This window comes from Brassica napus, chromosome C8 (assembly GCF_020379485.1).
Source record: "Brassica napus cultivar Da-Ae chromosome C8, Da-Ae, whole genome shotgun sequence".
NCBI lineage: Eukaryota > Viridiplantae > Streptophyta > Magnoliopsida > Brassicales > Brassicaceae > Brassica > Brassica napus.
The window spans coordinates 44779783-44800472 of NC_063451.1; the positions used below are offsets into that span (position 1 = coordinate 44779783).

Consider the following 20690-nt stretch of genomic DNA (forward strand, 5'->3'; position numbering starts at 1 on the left):
TGAATTATGAATATATAACATTATAATGTTACTAGTTCAAACTATTAATATAAATTATGGTGTATAATATACCTCAAGTAGTATAAAATAGATATGTACATCATTAGAGTTTAATAGCTAACGTTTTTCGAAGCTAGCTTTTAGCTACTGTCAAGATATTGACTTCCCCGGGTGTCAGAAGTCGATTTGGTGCTACTATATGATAAACGATTTTAATGAGGAATGAATGAAACGAATTTATTTTATTTTTCATATATTACATTCATCTAATCTCATTCATTTTATTTCATCAATTCTCTCTTATGTTTATAACCATATACACACACACACAAATATAAGCAAAACATAAATAAAATTTGAGCACAAATAAGAGAAAAAGTTAAGAAAATAAAACTTTGTATTTAAAATTTAGATGTTGTGATATAGTATATAACTACATGTGAAAAATATAGATCTGATTTTAGTTAAATGAAAAAATATATATAAGATGAAAATCTAGAAAAGTATTTTAGAAACATCAACTTTTTGTGTGTAGTTTCTGTAAATATACTACTAAGCGAGTGAAAAATCAAAGACATAAAGGAAAAAAGAAGAGAATAACATGGAACAAGATGTTTGTTCATGATCATGAACAACAAGTATTTTTTCTCATAATTTTGAAATACCAACATAATAACTTGTATAGTATATTATATTTCATAATATTTTAAAAACTTCACATAAGATATTTTTATCGACGGTGTTCTAAGATCACTAGCAATTAATATTTTCGTCAAGGTGTGTTAATATATTGATTTTTATTTCAATTAATATCTTAGGCTACCCCGACGAATTTGAAACTTACTATTTTCAAAAAAAAAACTTTGAATAACTAATATATTATTTTACAATTGTTTTAAATTTGTTTTTCCACCATAAACTGTAAAATATGACTTATTAAAACATAAACACATAAAAATTACTTTGTCATAAATATTTTAAATAAAAACTAGCATAAACAATTTTGATCTCTAGACCCAAAAAAAAGAAGCATAAATAACTAAATGAAATATATGCCACAAATTTATCTAAAAATGAACTCCATATTTGATCAAACTCTAACACTTGCAATACATTTTCATATAAGTTCAAAATCTTTAATTAAAATGAAATAAAATGGCGGATTAGATGCTAATTATTTGTTTAAGAACGAAGACTAAATGGATATTATTCTGTCTCCAAAAGAAATGACAAAGCCCCAGCCGTTAAGTCTTTTTTTTAATATCTAGCAGAAGCTAAAATTGTAGTTGCCAAGGTGAGATTTGGGAACATGGTTGACAACCACAAGACAACATATATATTCATATTATATAATTTCTGTTGTTGTGATGTAATAACAGTTTTTCTTCTATTTATAAATTTAAGGTTACGGATCACTTGACTTTCTATATCAAATGATTACCTAAACTCTTACAACTGACAAGTCTATTTTGGGTTAGTTTGATTTAATTAACTAATTAATCCAGACCTTTAGTCTTATCGATCCGTTGCGTAATGATCGGAAGATTTACTGTTTCTCGAAAAACCAGCAAGAAGTAGATTAGATTCAAAATTATAACCAACGTCAACGTGTGTGTTACGTATATACATGTTGAAATGTATTACAAATTCACAAAACATTCAAACACAAGATAAAGACACCACCGTCTTACAGGAACTACATACATTGTTTCAAAGCTCTTTGTTTTTTGAAAATGAAGATTGTTAGATTCACCGTCGCTGTCTTTTTTGTACTTGTCTCTGTCTCATCATCTAACGCCGCAATTGCACCTCCTAGCGGTGGAGGCAGCGGAGGAGGAGATGCTCGGGCAATGCCGTGTATACAGAAACTTAAGTCGTGTCAGCCGTATCTCCACTCGGTGATTCCACCACTGCCTGCATCGTGTTGCCTGTCGATGAAGGAGATGGTCGCCAACGACGCGACGTGTCTTTGCTCCGTGTTCAACAACGTGGATATGCTCAAATCGCTTAACCTCACTAAAGACAACGCTCTTGATATCCCTAAAGCTTGTGGCGCCAACCCTGACATCTCACTATGCAAAGCCAGCCCCGCGAATGGTGAGTAACTTATTACGACGCCGTTTAATAGATTTCTTGTTACTGTTTTTTTGTTCCTAATTAGCTTTTAAATCCTGTGTTGACCAAGGTACTACTACGAATTCGACGTCGTCCACACCGACAAGCTCTGCTCCGGCCATCAACTTCGCCGGACTAAGCTTCGCATCGACTATCGTGGCATTGGCAACAACCTTCTTCTGATCTACTACTATATATTACATTTACGTCTTTATTCATTGTTAGATAGGTTTAATCTGTTTGAACTTATTTTTGGTTACTTTTTTTTTTTTGGACAATATTTTTGGTTACTTAATATTCATATGTTGTGTTCAAAAAGAAAAACTTAATATTCATATGTAATGAGAAAATTCTAATAATAGTAATGATTTCCAATTTACCAACATTTTCTCTAACTATTTAGCGCCAAATTTAAAAATCATCTCTATCTATATATATAAAGTTAATTTTTTTTCTTCTTATGACAAGTAGCAAGGGGGTTTGATGACATGTGTATCCATGTATTTTTGTTTTTATATTTTAGGTCTTTCTTCTTTTACACTATTGCAATTTGGCTTAATACTTTCTAATTGTGCACTATTATTTTTCTCATACTAACCATTATTATGTGAAGTTTTATAATATATTTTATTAGTCAATAAAATTGGAGATGAATAAAGAAAAAATAAAAAAAATAAAAATAGATTTTAAATATTTTATTTATTCACAACTAAAAATAACATAAAATTTTACTATTTTATTACTTTTCTATTATTTTATTTACAAATTATAATTTATTTTACTATTAAAAATCAGAAAATAACTAAACTAAAAATAACTAGAGTAAGACACATAATCTAAACTTAAATCTCCACAATCACAAAGAAAAAATAGAATACTATAGTAACACTTACTCAATAAAAGTCTGAAACACAAATGAACGCGATCAAGCACCAATCCAAAACACCAAAAAAGGGATTGAAAAAGAATAATCAGCGGACCAAAGTCACCACGAAGCAGGAAAACACATGCATAATGCACAACCACCAGCTAAAATATATGAATCACCTCACAAACAAAACAACCACATACAAGGAGCTCATGCCAACGAAGAACCATAAAACTTTGAATAGAAGAGACCAAAGCACCAAAAGACTAACTTCACACACACCTATACCAAAGGAAGCAGGAGAAGAAGAAAAGCAACATAAGGGAGGGAGAATGGAAGCCAACCACAGAGAAATCAGAGCTCAAGTTTGAGACAAAAAATAATCTTCCAAGCCCACAAAACATACACGAAGGAAAACACTATCCAAACCTTGAGTGACATATATGTGAAATGGAGAGCCACCAGAGACACAACCAGCGATGAAAAGCGCAACGAGATGAGAGAACAAAGAAAGAAAAATAGACTACACAAAATCAGCAAACTGTGGAGCCATCCTCGAGCTATGAAGAGAACATAAAAGTCAGATCACCAAAAACCAGATCTTGAAAACCAAGACTAGCAGGGACTATCAACGGCAAGCCAACTACGAGGAAGACAACTAAACTCTGATCCAACCCAAGGAGATGTAGTTCACAACATTAGCCAAATCTACGGAAGAAGAGGAAAAATATTGACAAGAATAGCGTACAACATCATGAGAAACAACCGCACAACCGGGAACTCATAAACCTGATCTACAACAAATATCAGATAATCTCAACAGAGAAGAAGAAGAGGAAAAACAAGAGCAACAAATGTGAGCCTTTTCCGGTGGTGGTAAGAAACACCGCATACCGGAAATGTAAATAAATACATAGATGGTGACGGCTCAAGTCAAAATATGCGGAGACGAAAAAAACATCTTATTAGAATAATGTTCAATGTTGTTAAAAAAAGAATAATGTTCAAAAATGTGAAAATATGAAATACAATTTTGACGCTGAAACCGTTAATGTTAGAATCAACAAATGCTTAAATTCAAAGTGGTTGAAATTCAATATGCTTTACATTAAAAGCTCAATTCACCACTAACAAATACTACTATACATACAACAACACATTATTGAAAAGACGAACACATAATATATTAATCTATAACCTAATACTACATAACACAATAAAATATTAAATCATGCTCTTCACAAATAAATACTGACCACATAATTACATCATCCAAAAATATCATATTTAACCATAACAAAATAATATTCCGCGCGAAGCGCGGACTACCCCCTAGTAAAAATTAAAGTTATAAGTCATTGAAAGCGCCCACGTATGATTTAAAACAACCAACCATATTATGACAAATAAGCATTTTAATTTGTTATTTTTTAAATATGTCAATGTTTCCCAAAAACTGTTTATTTCATAATAAAAAAGAAATCAATATCGAATAAGGCAAACTAACAAAAGTAAAAATATTATACATATATTAACTTAGTGTATATATATATATATAATTTCGAAATTTAACATAAATTAACTAAAAATAATAATTAATTTAAAAATGCAATAATTTAAACAATTATAACTATAAATTTAACTCATGATTTTTAAAATTTAGGCTATATGCTATTGAAAATATTCATGAATAACATGCATTATATATAGGGTTTTTTGCAGAATTGACCTATAACTTAAAGTCAAATACAAAACTAACCTTCTTTTTTTTTGAAAATTGGTTTTGCCATATTCACCCCACAAGTTCATATAATTTACGAAAATGCCATCAATTTTTTTTTTCTTTTTTTTTTCGAAAATAACATTTTTACTCTCTCACCCTCATCATTTTCAAGTAATTACAAGATTGCCATTGTCATCAATACCACAACCACCATGAACAACCAATTTGAAGCTCTTAATGCTCCCAAAATCGATTTACCCTTCTTCTTTTTCCATTCTTGTGAACTAAACACAACATATCTCTCACTTACGAAATTTAACATAAATTAACTAAAAATAATAATTAATTTAAAAATGCAATAATTCAAACAATTATAACTATAAATTTAACTCATGATTTTTAAAATTTAGGCTATATGCTATTGAAAATATTCATGAATAACATGCATTATATATAGGGTTTTTTGCAGAATTGACCTATAACTTAAAGTCAAATACAAAACTAACCTTCTTTTTTTTTGAAAATTGGTTTTGCCCTATTCACCCCACAAGTACATATTATTTAATTTATTTTTATTTTTATTTTTACTACATAGGTAAGCATAAGAGAGAACTAATATAATATTCCCTCCATCCATAAAAGATCCATATTCTAGAGAAAATTTTTGTTTCAAAAACATACATATTTTATATTTCCAATGCAATTTTTGTCAACTAATAATGAGAAACTGTGAAGTTCAAGAACATTAGTTGCATTTCTTAAAATCTTATTGGTTTAAAAATATATGAATTATAAAATTAAAAAAACCTATGCATTTATAGCTAAATTTTAATATATTTTATTAAAAAGTGTGAAAAAATCTAAAACATAAATCTTTTAGGAACGGAGTGAGTATTGAAAATGATTGAGATAAAATAAATAAAAAGTGGAACAATTCCCAAAAGAAAAGCCTTGTTCTTCATACACAACCCAATTTTGGTTATTTGCCAGGCTGTGTCAAGGCTCATAGAAGAAAACAAATGTATGTCTGGAACCGAAGCCTTGTCCCAAGATTCCTAGACCCTATATGCACGTCTCTCTATTAAGAAAAAGTTTGTAATTTATTACTACTTCACAATATTCCCTCCATAATCTCTCTCATACAAGATTTGGTAAACAAACACAAAAGCTCTAGAACTCAAGCAGGAGCAATTGAGACTCTTTCAATCTCAACTACATACTCCAGCGAAGCAGAAGGCGGTATCTGAAAACCCGATTCCAGTTCAGCACCCTCTTCTCCAAATCCTAAAGATGGTGGAACGATCAGTCTCCTTTTACCTCCAGCCTTCATCGACCTCAGAACATAATCTACACCTTCGCATAATCCTTTGCTATATGGCTTTGAACCCACCACAAGAGCCAATGGCTTCTTATTCTGGTCTTTGCTTCCAAATGTGTCCACAAACACTTGTCCGGTTTCTTGCACTTGTCCCTTCAGTTCAATCACTACCAAATCACCTGCTCTTGGTGTTGCCCCTCCTCCAAGACGCAGATCATAGTACCTGCATAGTTTGATTCAATAAAGTCCAAGACTTGACCGAAGCTAAGGAGACCCATTGACAAAATGTACCTAATGCCATTGGGCAATATGATCTCCTTCTCTTCTTCTACGTCTCTGCAAACACACCATACAAAAGCAGTTCCAAAGCTTTGTGAGAGTGATGACAACTAAGACAGTAACTTGAAGCTATGGAGATGTGAAAACCTTGTGTTAGCTTCTTCCTGAGAAACCTCAAAACGTGTTTTGATCTGCTCGGAGATCACACCGAAAGCTAGAAACCCCGCCCAGGCAAGACCCGCGCCGATTCCGAACCGTCTGGTCAACGAAGAAGCGACCCAATCCGTCGTCTCGACGCTCTTCTTTCTCTTCTGTTGCGATGCGAGGGGTTGCTCCGTCTTTATGGATTGAGACGGAGGAGGAGGAGAAGACTCCGGCTGAGAAGGAGGGTTCTGCTCCGGAGGAGTGGAAGAAGAGGCGCAACACAGGTGGTACGGCGCCGTTTTCGTGAACGGCTTTGAAAGGAACGGAGCTGTAACGGTGAATAGATTCGCCATTTCGGCATAAAATAAAATGAAAACCTCAGCTTTATTAAAAGTATATAATAAACGCTTATCTTGTTCGTGTGATGCATTTTAAAGACAGAAGTCAACCAAGTGTTCGATCCCGTGTCTTGTTCTTCGCACTGTCAGTGATAAACCGAATCCGGTTAGGATAAACCGGTAAATTAAACCGGGTCGTCGAAATTATTAAAAAACTAAATTATTTCTTCTTCTTCTCCTCTCTCTCTCTCTCTCTCTCTCCAATCAATTAGGGAGAAGGTCGTGACCAACTCCGAAGGACAAAACCGAGAGACGATCCGATAAATAAGCTGATTTTGACGAGAATCATTAGGCTGAGAAGGAAATTCGGAGACCCAAAACCGTAAATCACCAATCTTTAATCTGTTTTCTAATTCAATTAGTAGTTGATGGGTGGTGGTGGGAATCTCGTCGAGGGTGTTCGTCGTTGGCTTTTTCAACGACCTTCTTCTTCTTCTTCTTCCAATAATAATAATCCTCAAGAGCCCATTGTTCTAAAGTCTGATACTTTTTCTAATCCCGATCATCAATCTGAGCTTGTCATTACCGAAGATCTCGATTTCTCTGGTCTAAAGCTTATCAAAGTTCCCAAACGTCATCACTTACCTATGGATCCTCAAAAGAAGGTACCTTTGGGGCGATCATTGATTGTTTTTGTTGTGTTGAGAATGTTTGATCTGTGATCTTGTTTAATTGAAATTTACTTCTATTAATGTTTTGTCACACTAGTTTTGTGCATTGTTAGCTAGATGTTGATTAGGCCTTTTATATAGGGTTTTATTGATTATTGATTAGGCAGACGTCTAGACCAATTTTGTGAACATCTATAAAAAAAAAAAAAAAAAAAAAAAAAAAACTTTTTATTTAGACCCGAGTTTTAGAACACTGGTTTTGTTTGCTGGATGAATCTGAGTTTTGTTTCCATTTGATTGGATCCTACTGTTTGTTCAGGGTGTGCAGGAAAAGGACTTCTTCACGGAGTACGGAGAAGCAAACAGGTACCAGGTTCAAGAAGTCGTTGGTAAAGGAAGCTACGGTGTCGTGGCCTCTGCTCTAGACACACACACTGGCGAAAGAGTTGCCATCAAGAAGATCAACGACGTCTTTGAGCATGTCTCTGACGCTACCAGGATTCTCAGGGAGATCAAGTTGCTGAGGTTGCTTCGTCATCCGGATGTGGTGGAGATTAAGCACATCATGTTGCCTCCTTCTCGTAGAGAGTTCAGGGATATTTACGTTGTGTTTGAGCTGATGGAGTCTGATCTCCATCAGGTGATTAAGGCGAATGATGATCTGACTCCTGATCATTATCAGTTCTTCTTGTATCAGCTGCTCCGTGGTCTCAAATATGTTCACGCAGGTTAAGATTCTGGTTTAAAACAATCTTCTCTTTCGATCCTTATGGTCTTTATTGAAACATGGTTTATTTTTTCAGCTAATGTGTTTCATCGGGATTTGAAACCAAAGAACATTCTAGCTAATGCTGATTGCAAACTGAAGATCTGTGACTTTGGACTCGCTCGTGTCTCTTTTAACGACGCCCCAACTGCTATCTTTTGGACTGTGAGTCATCTAATTTGAATGCAGCAGAGCTTCTCATTAGAGTGTTTGTGAACTCACTCTTTTATGTATGTTTGTAGGATTATGTAGCTACTCGGTGGTACCGTGCCCCTGAACTCTGTGGATCGTTTTTCTCCAAAGTAAGTTTCTTTTTTTCATTCATTGCACCTCTCTGTATCACAAGAAAGGACTTCTTGATCTAGGTCCTATATTTTCATAAGACATACCGTCTAATGCTAAGTTAACTTTCAGTACACTCCTGCGATTGATATATGGAGTGTTGGTTGCATTTTTGCGGAAATGATATTGGGCAAGCCTTTGTTTCCCGGGAAGAACGTCGTGCACCAACTTGATCTTATGACTGACTTTCTTGGCACTCCACCGCCTGAGTCCATATCAAGGGTTAGTCACTCAAAACATGTGTTACATTCCCATCATTTGAGAGCTAGTTAATGAGTTTTTTTTTTTTGCAAATCTTGAAAATGTGACAGATAAGAAATGAAAAAGCGAGGAGATATCTAAGCAGCATGAGGAAGAAACAGCCGGTTCCTTTCTCTCACAAGTTCCCTAAAGCTGATCCTTTGGCTCTCCGCCTTCTCGAACGCCTTCTTGCCTTTGATCCTAAAGATCGTGTCTCAGCTGAAGATGTAAGCGACAAGCAACTTTTAATTTATATTCCATTACAAAAACTGAAACTCTATTGTTTTGTTTTCCTTATTTACAGGCACTAGCTGATCCATACTTCAGTGGTCTGTCAAACTCAGAGCGTGAACCATCAACACAGCCGATTTCAAAGCTTGAGTTTGATTTTGAGAGAAAGAAGTTGAACAAAGATGACGTCAGAGAATTAATCTACCGAGAGGTAACACAAAAAAAATGCTTTTGACTCTGTCTTATTGTTCTCTTCATTGATCTAACAATCACTTATCTTTGGAAAAAACATGTAGATATTGGAGTATCATCCTCAGATGCTGGAGGAATACAAGCGCGGTGGTGATCAGCTTAGCTTCATGTACCCTAGGTTAGCTAATTAAACAACTCATGAACTAGAATTCCCTGAAAACAGAATGAAACCAAGAACTCTTCTGTTGTTTACGCAGTGGGGTTGATCGATTCAAGAGGCAGTTTGCTCACCTTGAAGAGAATCAAGGTAAACCAGGAGCAGGGGCAGGAGGAGGAAGAAGTACTGCAATGCATAGACACCATGCTTCCTTGCCAAGGTAATGTCTTTTCACAGAATCTCTCTTTCTCTCTGAATGCATAATGCTTCTTTGTGATTGTGTGTTGTAGAGAGAGAGTTCCTGCTCAGAGTGGTGAGACTGCAGAAGAAAGCAGTGATGTTGAGAGAAGAGCAGCAGCTGCTGTGGCTTCAACTTTGGAATCTGAGGAAGCAGACAATGGAGGAGGTTACAGTGCTCGTAGCCTCATGAAGAGTTCGAGCATCAGCGGTTCTAAATGCATCGGTGTCCAATCTAAAACCGACAAAGAGGTTTGTTAGTTAGTTAGCAGAGTAACAGAGGATCTTGAAAGGAACATGGAGATGGAGTTGGCTTACTTACTGTTGTTGCTGTTCTTGTGTGTTGCAGGACACCATAGCTGAGGAGGGAGATGGTGAATCAGTGGCGGAGCTTACTGATAGAGTTGCTTCTCTTCGTAATTCTTAAAACGTTTTTGTTTTTTTTTTGGCGTTTGGTGAAAGTTTTCTGGTGAAAAAATTGGTTTCTATATTTTATTTTCCCTTCTTCCACATCTATCTTCGTGGTTGGGTTTGATTTGTTGTATTTAATAGTTTGGAGGTGAGAATGAGAACTTTTAATAAGGACATCTATCTCCATGTAATTTCTTTTATCCTTTTCTATAAATTGTTCTTTCAAGCTTTTAAGTTTTAACCGATTCAATTTGCTTAATTACATCATGGAATCAGAACTAAACTAAAAAATAGTATACTAAAAAGGAAAACATCAAATTAAAACCTTTATAGTTGAAGTAAAAATATATATGCAGTTTGCTTTTATATTAGTTATATATACATACTAATGCTACTACAAGTGTTTTTCAAAAATAGTTATATTAAATTAAACTAAATCCAATTCAAAAAATCAGATTGGTAGAATAAAATCAACATAAAACATAGATAAAATTCCAAACACTCTAAATAAGCTTGATGATCATTGTGTTTATTGTTTTTGTATATATTAATTTGATCACAAAATTAGAAAACCTTTTACATCGGTAAAGAATTATTAATGTAAGAAATGACACCGACAATTTTGTCGGTGTAGATACCACCTTCACCGGTTGAAAACAAGTTTTGCCTGACTCGCGTTCGAGTAAATTTTATATACTAAATTTAAAGATCGTAAATGTTTATTTATGCGACTATAAATGTTAGTAAAAAGTCGCAGTTCGTTTAAAGATTTATTTTATATATCACTCTCAGAACATTTTCCTTTTGTATTTACCAGGGTAATCAATATACATAAACTCATCTGATTTATATAGTTGCATGGCATTTGTTTCGAAATGCATCAGAGTTGTCTTCTTTGTTTTAGCGAAAGGAGACTTGCAATTGTAGTATGATATTATACTCATACCTTTCAGTTAATTGCAATTTACTCCTATATGATTTGTTCTATTATAAATCAAACCAAGAGAGTTACATCTTATCCATGACGAAGTATCTTTTACTAGTAGATTACTGGCAGTTGGTGTAAGAGTTACCACCAGTAGAAACTAGTTTACCAACGAGTACAACGAGGATCATCCACGTGCAAGGAGTGATCCTCGTAACTGACGGCAGGAATGATGTAACGTGGCAGGACGAACCAAAGGGATCGTGGGTAACAGCTGAGACCGAGATACGGCACGTGTCATGTTTGTGGATGAAAAGAAGTGTGAAATGGCCTATGCATGGTCTATAGGTTACACTAATCTGACCAAAAGCTTCTTTTAACCTTTTCCTTTTCTTTCTTCTTTCGCTTATAACCAAGTCAGAAACTGCAGTGTATTTCCCTGAAAACATTAGATTAAGTATGAAGGATTACATATACTTAAGGCATCTTTAACATTGGTTTATTTATGATAAAGTTAGTTTCAGAGTAATATAGCATTAGCTTTGATGGTTTGTACAATAGTGATGAATCTGGACATGACCATAAACTACAAGACACGAGTGGATTCTCATAATATTTGCACCACTGACGACAAAATAACGCATCATGCTATTTTGTTAAAATATATTATGCTATTTTGTTGAAATATATAAAAATACCAACAAGTTACAAAAATGCAATCAAAATCTAACATTTTTCGTTAAATAGATAGCATTTTAGTTTTCTTGGCATATATCACATTGATTAAAATATAAATATATTGAACTGGGTTTACACCTTTCAAGATATATTTTATATAAAAATGAAAATAAAAACAATATATTTTTTACATATAAAAAGCAAACACGCATGTCAAATAAATTGTTAGCATTGTGTAGTTTTCTTGGCATATATCACATTGCTTAAAATATAAATATATGAATTGGGTTTACAGCTTTCAAGATATATTTTATATAAAAATGAAAATAAAAACAAGAATTTTTTTACATATAAAAAGCAAACACACATGTAAAATAAATTGGACTGCATGTAAATCATTGTTCAAATTCATTGTATTTGTCGATGATTTAATTATATATTTTTTTGCTATAAAATAAATATTATCTATATAAACTATTACATAGATGTGCATCCCAATTCAGACATGCGCTGAACACAACAAACGATTCTTTTTAAGAGAATCTCTCTCTCTATTCTCTCCACTTCTCTCTCTGGATCGATGGCAGCTTCGGTTGATCCTTTGGTGGTTGGAAGAGTGATCGGAGATGTGTTGGACATGTTCATCCCCACCGCCAACATGTCTGTCTACTTTGGCCCAAAACACATAACTAACGGCTGTGAGATCAAACCCTCCGCCGCAGTCAACCCTCCAAAAGTCAGCATCTCCGGCAACTCCAATGAGCTTTACACTCTCGTATACATATTAATCTTCTCACTTCTATCCACTTTTTGTGCTATCTTATTGTCTCTTACACACACATCCTTGTATTTACGCACACATGCGTAACATGTTTCCCCATGATCATGATTCATGATTCTTGTGACAGGAACATGCAAAAATTACTTCATAGTTCATACATATTTTCTGGTACATTCAAATATATTTTTTTTTTTGTAAAAGGACATTGACATATATCTTGACGTATTTATATACATAGATAAGTTTCAATGAGATTTGAGTGCATGCTTAAATGAGTTAATCGCGGTTAGCTGAAAATTCGATTACAGTAATGTTTAATTACTCGAGCTTGATTTGTTCGTTCGTTTAGTGATGCGTCATGCGTGCATGAGTTGAAAATTTACTGGCCGTCTTTAAATGCAAAAATTGGATGCATGCAGGTGATGACTGACCCGGACGCACCTAGCCCGAGCGAGCCGAATATGAGAGAATGGGTCCACTGGTGAGTACGCGTGACGCACTCAATAATATTTTCTGTTTTTTTTCTTCTAGAAATATATATACAAATTTTTTTTATATGTTATGCTTATTATTGTAATTATATAATCCAACGATTTCTTATGTTTCAGGATTGTCGTAGATATCCCGGGAGGCACCAACCCCTCGAAAGGTATGAAAATAAAAGTCAAAACTAAATTTTCGATTTTTGAATTTTAATTGTTTCGCTATTTTCCGGAATCTCTTAATTATTATTTTTCTAAATTAACTTTTTTTTACAAATGAATTTCACTTTTCAACTCACTTTTTTTAACTCGCTTGCTTAGATATGAAGTAACGTTGGTGTGAAAGCCACTAAGAACATATATATGATAATGGTTAACTATGTCCACGAAGACGTGTTTGAATCTAATCGAAAAATCAGATACACTAGTATATTTTATTCATTTAAACATATTATCTTTGCAACGTCGTGCTTTCGGTTTGATATGAAATGGATTCCCCGTATTGCACGATATTGATTGGTTCAACAACACAAATATGCATGACTCTCACATGCATATATAGGTATAAGAGTAACTATGTAATTTTCCTTGGTTTCAAGTTATGCCCCAAAATTATACGTGGTGTCTTCTAAAACCAACATCTAATGTATGTCTGTACGTGTACACTGATGTATATCAACTAAACAACGGACACATGTCTTCATAAAAATACCTTAAACACGACAAAACATAAGTGAATAGAGGACGACAATTACTTTATTTTATTATTAGTACCACGAGAAACGTTGAAATCGATATATATACTTGCATGTTTTTCATTTTAGGAAAGGAGATACTGCCATATATGGAGCCGAGACCACCGGTGGGGATTCACCGTTACATATTTGTACTTTTCAGACAGAACTCACCGGTGGGTATGATGGTGCAGCAGCCGCCTTCGCGAGCCAACTTCAGCACCCGAATGTTCGCTGGACATCTTGATCTTGGTTTGCCTGTGGCCACAGTTTACTTCAACGCCCAGAAAGAGCCAGCTTCGCGCAGACGCTGATGCATGTCAACCAAAATAAAAGAGAGAGCCTTTTCCGGTTTTACCTAAAAACCGGACCGGAAAGAAATATGGGGTTTATATATCAAACCATATTTTGTTTCATCCGGTTCTCGACTATATATATGTGTAGATGCATATACAATCATACAAATATGTTTATGTTTGTGTGTTATATTAAGTGGCTTGCGTATAATATATGGTTTTCGTTTTCTTTAATTTATCTTTAAATAAACTAAAAAATAATAGTATGTATCAAATTATAAAGAAACAAGAAGGGAGGATAAACAAAAAAAAATGAAAATTCTAGTATACTGTCTTATTAAAAAAAATATACTATTATTTCTCGAACCGAAATTCGGAAATATAAATGTCGGTTACAAATTTAATTCGAACAAAATGATATATTTCCTGTTTAAATAAACTAGTTTCGCTCAGCCACCATATTAGTTTATGTAAATTACCAGTGGTAGCGCCGGTTCATATGTTTTATTCTCACATAAATTTACATTTCTGGTCTTAGTAAAGAATTATGTTAAAAATGTGAAAATAAAAATATGTTGAAAGAAAATGATATTTTTCGATCCATTTCATAGTGGTTAGCGACCATTGTGTATTGCTTTGTTTTTAGTTGCTTAGTCAAAGTGGAATAGCATAAGTGGTTGTAACTAATCAATTCAATAAAAGTAGAAACTGATAGTTGTAACAAATTTTATTTAGTTAAAATTTAAACATATAGTAAAGTTGATGTTTTATTTAGAGAACAAATTTATATTGTTGAGTACCATGTGGACAGTATATAGAAAGAACGGCATTTGAAATTTTATTTTATAGACTAATCTGAATTTCTTACCAAAAAGTAAGGTAGTTAAGCTCATCTTTATTCGTAAGATCTTTATTCGTAAGATGTAAAGGAAAGCTTCCTGAAATTTATTCTTTGTAACTCCGATTATGCTTTCCATATTGGATTCAAACAACAAAGCAAGCTCAAATGTGTCATCCGAAGAACAACAACACGAAACTCCCAAATTTCAATTAGAAAACCCTAAGTAGAATTAGGGGCTTGGCTCAAATTCTGCTTTCTATATTGGTTTGCTCAAGATACATATTATTTTTTCGGTTGATATACTTATTTAATAACTTGGCTCATTATTTTTATATATATTTTAGCTTGCTAATATTTTTATTGTGGAATTCATTTTATTTAGTTATCTAATTGTATTTATGTGTTTATTGAAAACTCATCTATTGATGTGTATTTAGCTTATTTTGGTTGGTTCCAACAAAAAAAGCCCCTATATTTCTGACAAAAATACTAAAGATATATACTAACCATATAAATAAAATAATTTTGTGTGCTACAAATGATCCACTTTACTATTTTATGTAATGCAATATAAATAAATAATTTTTTAATTATAAATATGATTTATTTAAATAAATATTATTATTATTATTTAAAAAACAATTATGCTCATATTAAAAAATATTTCTGAACCAGCCACCGATATCAGGCTTTCTTTACCTTGATAAGTTATAATGCAAGATTTATAAGAGATAAGGAACAGAGCAACTGTTCGTAGCTGAAGGCGAGAAGAGTTTTGTAGAAGTTGGAATCTTGTTGATGCAAGTGTTCTCAAGTTCGTCAGTGAAGGTGAGTGGAGTTGGCGGTTGTTTGTTCTGTTGATGCCATCGTTAAATAACATGAAGGTGGTTTGTTGGCGGTTGTTTGTAAGCTGAGGGTTGACTGGAATTTAAGTTATTAGAATTAAAACTTACATCGAGTTCAAGGCAACCAAATGAAAGAAAAAAAAGTAACATGTATTAAATAAAGAAACACGCATCTATTCAAACATACAAAAAAGCCTCAATCAAAGGGAGTAGTTGCGGTGGACAGACGTGATGAGAACTACACAACTTTAGAAGTTAAGCTTTGCACAGTTCCTTCAACCATCAGCAACATCAATCCCACCGTTGGTCTCAGAGGCTTCTCTGGTCACACCATGAGAAGCCTTAAGTGTTCACAGCTCCAGCGCCAGGGTTCCTCTCTGTGCATAGACAATTCAAAAAACGGAGAACTAAATAGAGTGAGCCGAGTACACATATAGACAATGGGTAGTACATGTTCCGCAAAGTTTGGCAGGGGCTGACGTTCATTGTCATCAAAGGTCCTTGCTGTGGTTAAAAACTGATGTTTAGAAGAAGAAAACTTGAATTCGAACAGCTTTAACTTAAAAGTGTAGGTTCTGACTAAATCCTTTATTTATGTTGGCAGTGTTCTCGCCTCTGTGTCTTCAACAGATGCATCCTGTTTCACAAAAAAAATTCCAGTATGCTGTGTTGATATTTGAAAAAAATCCTAACACATTTCCAAATGTAGGAGCGATATTACCGTGAGCTGTGCGGGGTTGTATCTTTATTGCAAACTATTCTTTTTTTTTATCTCTAAAACTCTTCATGGAGGGCTTGATTTCTCATTCTCCATCCTAGAATCAATTTAGAAGCGAGAGAGACAAGACTAATTAATCAAACTTTTATTAGTTGGATTTCATGTGATTACAGAATCAATTTTCTGGACACCTTCATACTTGGTGGAGATTGAGGAAAACCCGCCATCATTGACACATCCTGCGTAATGTTATATTTCAGAGATTGAGAACTGAAGCACGCTAAGTGTATAGTTGAAATGAGGGCGGTGGAAAGTCTAACGCTTCCAGGAAGTTCTGGCTGGGTAGACACTATTAATCAAAAGAGAAATGTGTGCCCTATGTAGCATACAGGAAGAGTAAACATGATAGCAAAGTAAAGGAGAGCATTGGTGTAAATCACAATAAGAGTACCTCCAACTAATTTGGACTAATGTTCATGGCTAAGATGACCTTAATTAGGCTCAACACGTAGGGGATTCAATTTGTCATGGAGGTTGGTGCGAGCATCAAAAACACTGAGGTACACAGTTGTGTCACTTTAGAGTAGGGACGACGTGGTATCATAGAACATGCTAAAAACAAAAGCTACATCTATGAATCCAATTAACATATATAAAATGATTCATGTGTTACATGCCTCTCAATTCTTAGGCTCAGCATTATATCTACAATACTTAAGCAAAACAGTATGAACGCAATGTTATGGAAACAAACCTGATAATTGGGTGTTCGTATTGGCAAGTAACATCAGTTGATCATGAACAACTCTGTAGGTATAGGGTTTGTGGGCTGTGTAACTGCTAAAAAGGTTGTATACGAAAGAAAAAAAATCAAAATTTACCAAATTCAAAATTTCTAAACAATTATATAGATACGTCACATGCGAGGAGAAGACATACCTTCTCATCAATCGAAACCATGTCGATTCCCATAAGTGAGTTGAACTGTACATCACAGGAAGGTGTGATGCCATATTTATAGCTGAAGCTGAAACCGGTTACGGTGGGATACGAAGAGGTAGATTGATTGCTTCAAGTGGATTAACTACGGGTAACGCGGAGTAAAGAACAGAGTTATGGATGGTGGAGACGTTATGTAGCTCGAAACGTCACTTTAGGCTTCTGTGTGTTTTCATCGTTGAGGTCGCGCACAAGAAGAAGACTGCAGAGGGAACTCTAATGCAAGTGGGTTTCCAACATGTGTGCTCAAGTTTGGGCTAACTGTGCAGAAGAAATAAAAACCCATATCATATCAATGGATTAAGAGATCCAACAAAAAAACCAAAAATCGCAAACAACTTAAAGTGCCGACACGTGTCGTGAAATGTCGAACCCTATAGGGTGACGTGGACGCCTGTGGAGAGACTTAAGTCTACTTTATTTATAAAGATTTAAGTTAAAATATATCATATTATTAACTTTTAACCCAAAACTCGAGAATAATACAAATGTCAGTTACAAGCTTAATTCCAACAAAATTAGGCTAACTTAAATAAACTAGCTTTTCTTGTTGATCATAATGCGGGTCTCTTAGAGTGGGATTTTTAGCGTAATATAAAAAACGTCTCTTGACTTTTAACTAAGAAAAACTAAGAAACGTCTTTTAAATAAGATATATAAGAGACGTTTTAGTCTTAAAAGATGGGCGTCGACAAAAAAAAAGACGTTTTAGTTTTTCTTAGTTAAAAACTAAGAGACATTTCTTATATTACGCTAAAAACTTACCCTAAGAAACCGCATTAATAATGCTATTGGCCTTCTTCTCCTCTGAACCTATACCTCTGAACCTATATAGCTTGTTTTCACTTTGAAACTCCGGGCTATAGATTTTGATCCACGCACTCTCCTTGAATTGCAACTACATCTTCTGTGGATTCATATCTTTCCTTCTCTCTATTCTCAGTCTTGTTTTATTCAAGAATCATCAAAGCTCGGACAAATCGAATGTAACTTCACGTTCGCTATTGGTTTCTTACAGACTCCACGACAGGAGGGCTTGTTCACTGTATTCTAATTGGTGGAAAAGAAAGCTACGGGAAAGAACTACTCTTGTGAGCACCTATGTTAATGTTTAGTTCTAAGGGCAGAAACGAGTTGCTAGAGTTCCATTTTAACCATTTTCTGTACACCTTTAAACATTGTACTTGTTGCATACACGCCAAGCTTATTAAGAAAGTACAAATTCAAGCGTGACTACTCTATTCCCTCATTTTGATATTTTGATAAATTATCAAAGATATAACATTGAAACAAAACAGAAGCAACTTAAAAACAGTAAGATCTCTCACAACAAACAATATAAAAAGATCGAAGCCTAGAATTGACATAAAACAAAACATTATTGCAAAATCTCAGTTTGTTGACAAAACAAAAGAGTGATAGATAAAAAACACAACCAAGGAGGGAGACAGGGCAAAGAGATGGGATAAACTAGTAACGGCCAATACCCCAAACTCTGATAACTCCATCGGTATATCCACTGAACAAGGTGCTTCCATCCGCACTCCAGTTCAGGCTGGTGCAGTAAATAACCTGTCCACAAAGTAAATGTTTAAGTCTAGTTTCTCAATCTAAGCAAGAAAAAAAAAACAGTTGTTAACAAAACATAAAAACATTCAAAAATTGCCATAGATAGAATCTATATCAGATCTATCGATTGATACACAAGATTCACATTCACATATTGATAAAACACTAGCCAACAATATACTGCAATCTATGGCAAACATGTATAAAGGTAAATTCAGACAAGACATTTGAGCATCAACATGAAAAACAAACAGGTTTACAGAACAGAAACAAGGATATAAAACAACCATAACCATTGGATGCATCGTTTGTTTGCATTTCAATAGATCAATCCATAAGAACCATTTCTATAAACACTTCTCTATCAACAGTTTACCTCAACTACAGAAATATCAATCCATACAAAAAGCATCAAACTTGTATGTCTTTGTACCTTTCTTTTGGTGGCAGCAGTACCACTTCCATCAGACTTCTCAGCCTCAGCCTTGAGATCAACCTTCAAGTCCTCAACAACAGTCTTGCTCTCAAGATCCCAAATCTTAATACCCTGCTCAGTCGCAGCACAAAGCCAGTACCTATTCGGGCTAAAGCAAAGAGCATGAATCACAGAGTTGGCTTCAAGAGAGTAAAGCTTCTTCCCCTCAGCCAAATCCCACAGCAAAACGACACCGTCTTTGCCTCCACTAGCACACAGAGAACCATCAGGCGACACAGCCACAGTGCTAACATACCCAGTGTGACCAGCAAGAGTCGACCTCAGCTTACAGTTCGACAAGTTCCAAACTTTCACGGTCTTATCCCACGACGCCGACACAATCGTCGGCTGGAGCGTGTTGGGACTGAACCTAACGCAGCTGACCCAGTCACGGTGCCCCTCACCTCCTTCGGAGATAGTGTACTTGCACTCCCCCAGAGTGTTCCACAGCTTGATCGTGCGGTCACGGGAGGCCGACACGATCTGACGGTTGTCGAGCGAGAAGGCCACGGAGAGGACGTCTTTGGTGTGTCCGACGAATCGGCGAGTCGAGACGCCGGCGGCGAGGTCCCAGAGGCGAAGCTCGCCGTCCCAGCTTCCGGAAAGCGCGAATTGGCCGTCGGAGGAGAGGACGACGTCCTCGACAAAGTGGGAATGGCCGGTGAGGCGCCTCTGAGCTACGCCGTAGGATTTGTCGTCCTTGGTGAGTTTCCAAACGATGATGGATTTGTCGCGGGAGGCTGAGACGATGGTGTCGGAGTTGTCGATGGGGGTGGCGATTGCGGTCACCATGTCGGTGTGCGCACGCATGGTGCCCTTCAGGACGAGTCCTTCCGCCATTGTCGAAGTGCGTGTGAAGCTTGGGGTTATCAGTTTCTCGGGGAGGCGGAGATACAGACGAAATGGCGTCAAGACGTAAGATTCAGTTTATATGAGAGAGACAACAAAATGAATTAGGGTTACATTTCATGGGCTTTGATTATAAAGTGTAATAATGGGTCTTACGTAAATGGGCTTTTTGGTTTTACTTGGTGTTAAAAATTTACATATTGCTACCTGTGTTTTGCATTCAACTTTGTAAACCTGAAAGAAATTATTATTATTATATTCTAAAGATAATATTGGTGTGTTATGTTTCAAAAAAATATATATATATATTGGTGTGTTACAAAGAAAAAACTTAAATCACAAACAAAATTCTATCTGTTTGATTGATTACACATAGGTGAATATGTGTATTTGTGTTGGTACAAACTCTACCGAAAATATTTTCTGAATTTACTAACATTTTTTCCCAATTATGGACTTGAGCCAT

The 20690-nt window shown here is 35.0% G+C and overlaps 5 protein-coding genes across 7 annotated transcripts; 3 read left to right on the top strand and 2 right to left on the bottom strand.

Moving 5' to 3' along the window:
* The first annotated feature begins 1733 nt into the window (after window positions 1–1733).
* Window positions 1734–2359, top strand: LOC125591265 (non-specific lipid transfer protein GPI-anchored 3-like). The gene is made up of 2 exons (XM_048765161.1): window positions 1734–2097; window positions 2162–2359. Exons 1-2 carry the CDS (start codon window positions 1734–1736, stop codon window positions 2296–2298), a joined length of 501 nt encoding a protein of 166 aa, XP_048621118.1. The 3' UTR covers window positions 2299–2359.
* Window positions 2360–5787: 3428 nt separating this feature from the next.
* Window positions 5788–6848, bottom strand: LOC111213699 (peptidyl-prolyl cis-trans isomerase FKBP17-2, chloroplastic-like). Its single transcript, XM_022715510.2, has 3 exons — window positions 6451–6848; window positions 6316–6360; window positions 5788–6247 (listed from the first exon to the last, which is right to left on the bottom strand). The coding sequence occupies exons 1-3, from the start codon at window positions 6798–6800 to the stop codon at window positions 5884–5886; spliced, it is 759 nt and encodes a 252-aa protein (XP_022571231.1). The 5' UTR covers window positions 6801–6848; the 3' UTR covers window positions 5788–5883.
* A 153-nt stretch (window positions 6849–7001) lies between these two features.
* Window positions 7002–10261, top strand: LOC111213700 (mitogen-activated protein kinase 8). 2 transcript variants are annotated; one of them, XM_048765162.1, is made up of 11 exons: window positions 7002–7450; window positions 7776–8184; window positions 8260–8387; window positions 8465–8524; window positions 8637–8786; window positions 8876–9031; window positions 9109–9246; window positions 9332–9405; window positions 9485–9604; window positions 9675–9873; window positions 9971–10261. In XM_048765162.1, the coding sequence occupies exons 1-11, from the start codon at window positions 7214–7216 to the stop codon at window positions 10046–10048; spliced, it is 1749 nt and encodes a 582-aa protein (XP_048621119.1). In that variant the 5' UTR covers window positions 7002–7213; the 3' UTR covers window positions 10049–10261. The 2 variants fall into 2 exon arrangements, with proteins under 2 accessions (XP_048621119.1, XP_048621120.1); XM_048765163.1 differs by having other exon boundaries at window positions 7028–7450; window positions 7785–8184.
* Window positions 10262–12106: 1845 nt separating this feature from the next.
* LOC125574959 (protein MOTHER of FT and TFL1) lies at window positions 12107–14163 on the top strand. 2 transcript variants are annotated; one of them, XM_048765164.1, is made up of 4 exons: window positions 12107–12410; window positions 12836–12897; window positions 13025–13065; window positions 13723–14163. In XM_048765164.1, the coding sequence occupies exons 1-4, from the start codon at window positions 12216–12218 to the stop codon at window positions 13944–13946; spliced, it is 522 nt and encodes a 173-aa protein (XP_048621121.1). In that variant the 5' UTR covers window positions 12107–12215; the 3' UTR covers window positions 13947–14163. The 2 variants fall into 2 exon arrangements, with proteins under 2 accessions (XP_048621121.1, XP_022547105.1); XM_022691384.2 differs by having other exon boundaries at window positions 12119–12371.
* Window positions 14164–18597: 4434 nt separating this feature from the next.
* LOC106369045 (guanine nucleotide-binding protein subunit beta-like protein) lies at window positions 18598–20325 on the bottom strand. The gene is made up of 2 exons (XM_013809143.3): window positions 19334–20325; window positions 18598–18903 (listed from the first exon to the last, which is right to left on the bottom strand). Exons 1-2 carry the CDS (start codon window positions 20213–20215, stop codon window positions 18802–18804), a joined length of 984 nt encoding a protein of 327 aa, XP_013664597.2. The 5' UTR covers window positions 20216–20325; the 3' UTR covers window positions 18598–18801.
* Between the last annotated feature and the right edge of the window lie 365 nt (window positions 20326–20690).

Coding starts and splice junctions, on each gene's coding strand:
- LOC106369045 (XM_013809143.3), bottom strand. CDS start 20,215: ATGGCGGAAGGACTCGTCCTGAAGGGCACCATGCGTGCGCACACCGAC. Junction 18,904..19,333: donor CTGCTGCCACCAAAAGAAAG/GTACAAAGACAT, acceptor CTTTGTGGACAG/GTTATTTACTGCACCAGCCT.
- LOC125591265 (XM_048765161.1), top strand. CDS start 1,734: ATGAAGATTGTTAGATTCACCGTCGCTGTCTTTTTTGTACTTGTCTCT. Junction 2,098..2,161: donor CAAAGCCAGCCCCGCGAATG/GTGAGTAACTTA, acceptor GTTCCTAATTAG/CTTTTAAATCCTGTGTTGAC.
- LOC125574959 (XM_048765164.1), top strand. CDS start 12,216: ATGGCAGCTTCGGTTGATCCTTTGGTGGTTGGAAGAGTGATCGGAGAT. Junction 12,411..12,835: donor CCAATGAGCTTTACACTCTC/GTATACATATTA, acceptor GGATGCATGCAG/GTGATGACTGACCCGGACGC. Junction 12,898..13,024: donor ATGAGAGAATGGGTCCACTG/GTGAGTACGCGT, acceptor CTTATGTTTCAG/GATTGTCGTAGATATCCCGG.
- LOC111213699 (XM_022715510.2), bottom strand. CDS start 6,800: ATGGCGAATCTATTCACCGTTACAGCTCCGTTCCTTTCAAAGCCGTTC. Junction 6,361..6,450: donor CAGGAAGAAGCTAACACAAG/GTTTTCACATCT, acceptor GTGTGTTTGCAG/AGACGTAGAAGAAGAGAAGG. Junction 6,248..6,315: donor ATATTGCCCAATGGCATTAG/GTACATTTTGTC, acceptor CAAACTATGCAG/GTACTATGATCTGCGTCTTG.
- LOC111213700 (XM_048765162.1), top strand. CDS start 7,214: ATGGGTGGTGGTGGGAATCTCGTCGAGGGTGTTCGTCGTTGGCTTTTT. Junction 8,388..8,464: donor CAACTGCTATCTTTTGGACT/GTGAGTCATCTA, acceptor GTATGTTTGTAG/GATTATGTAGCTACTCGGTG. Junction 9,605..9,674: donor CACCATGCTTCCTTGCCAAG/GTAATGTCTTTT, acceptor TGTGTGTTGTAG/AGAGAGAGTTCCTGCTCAGA.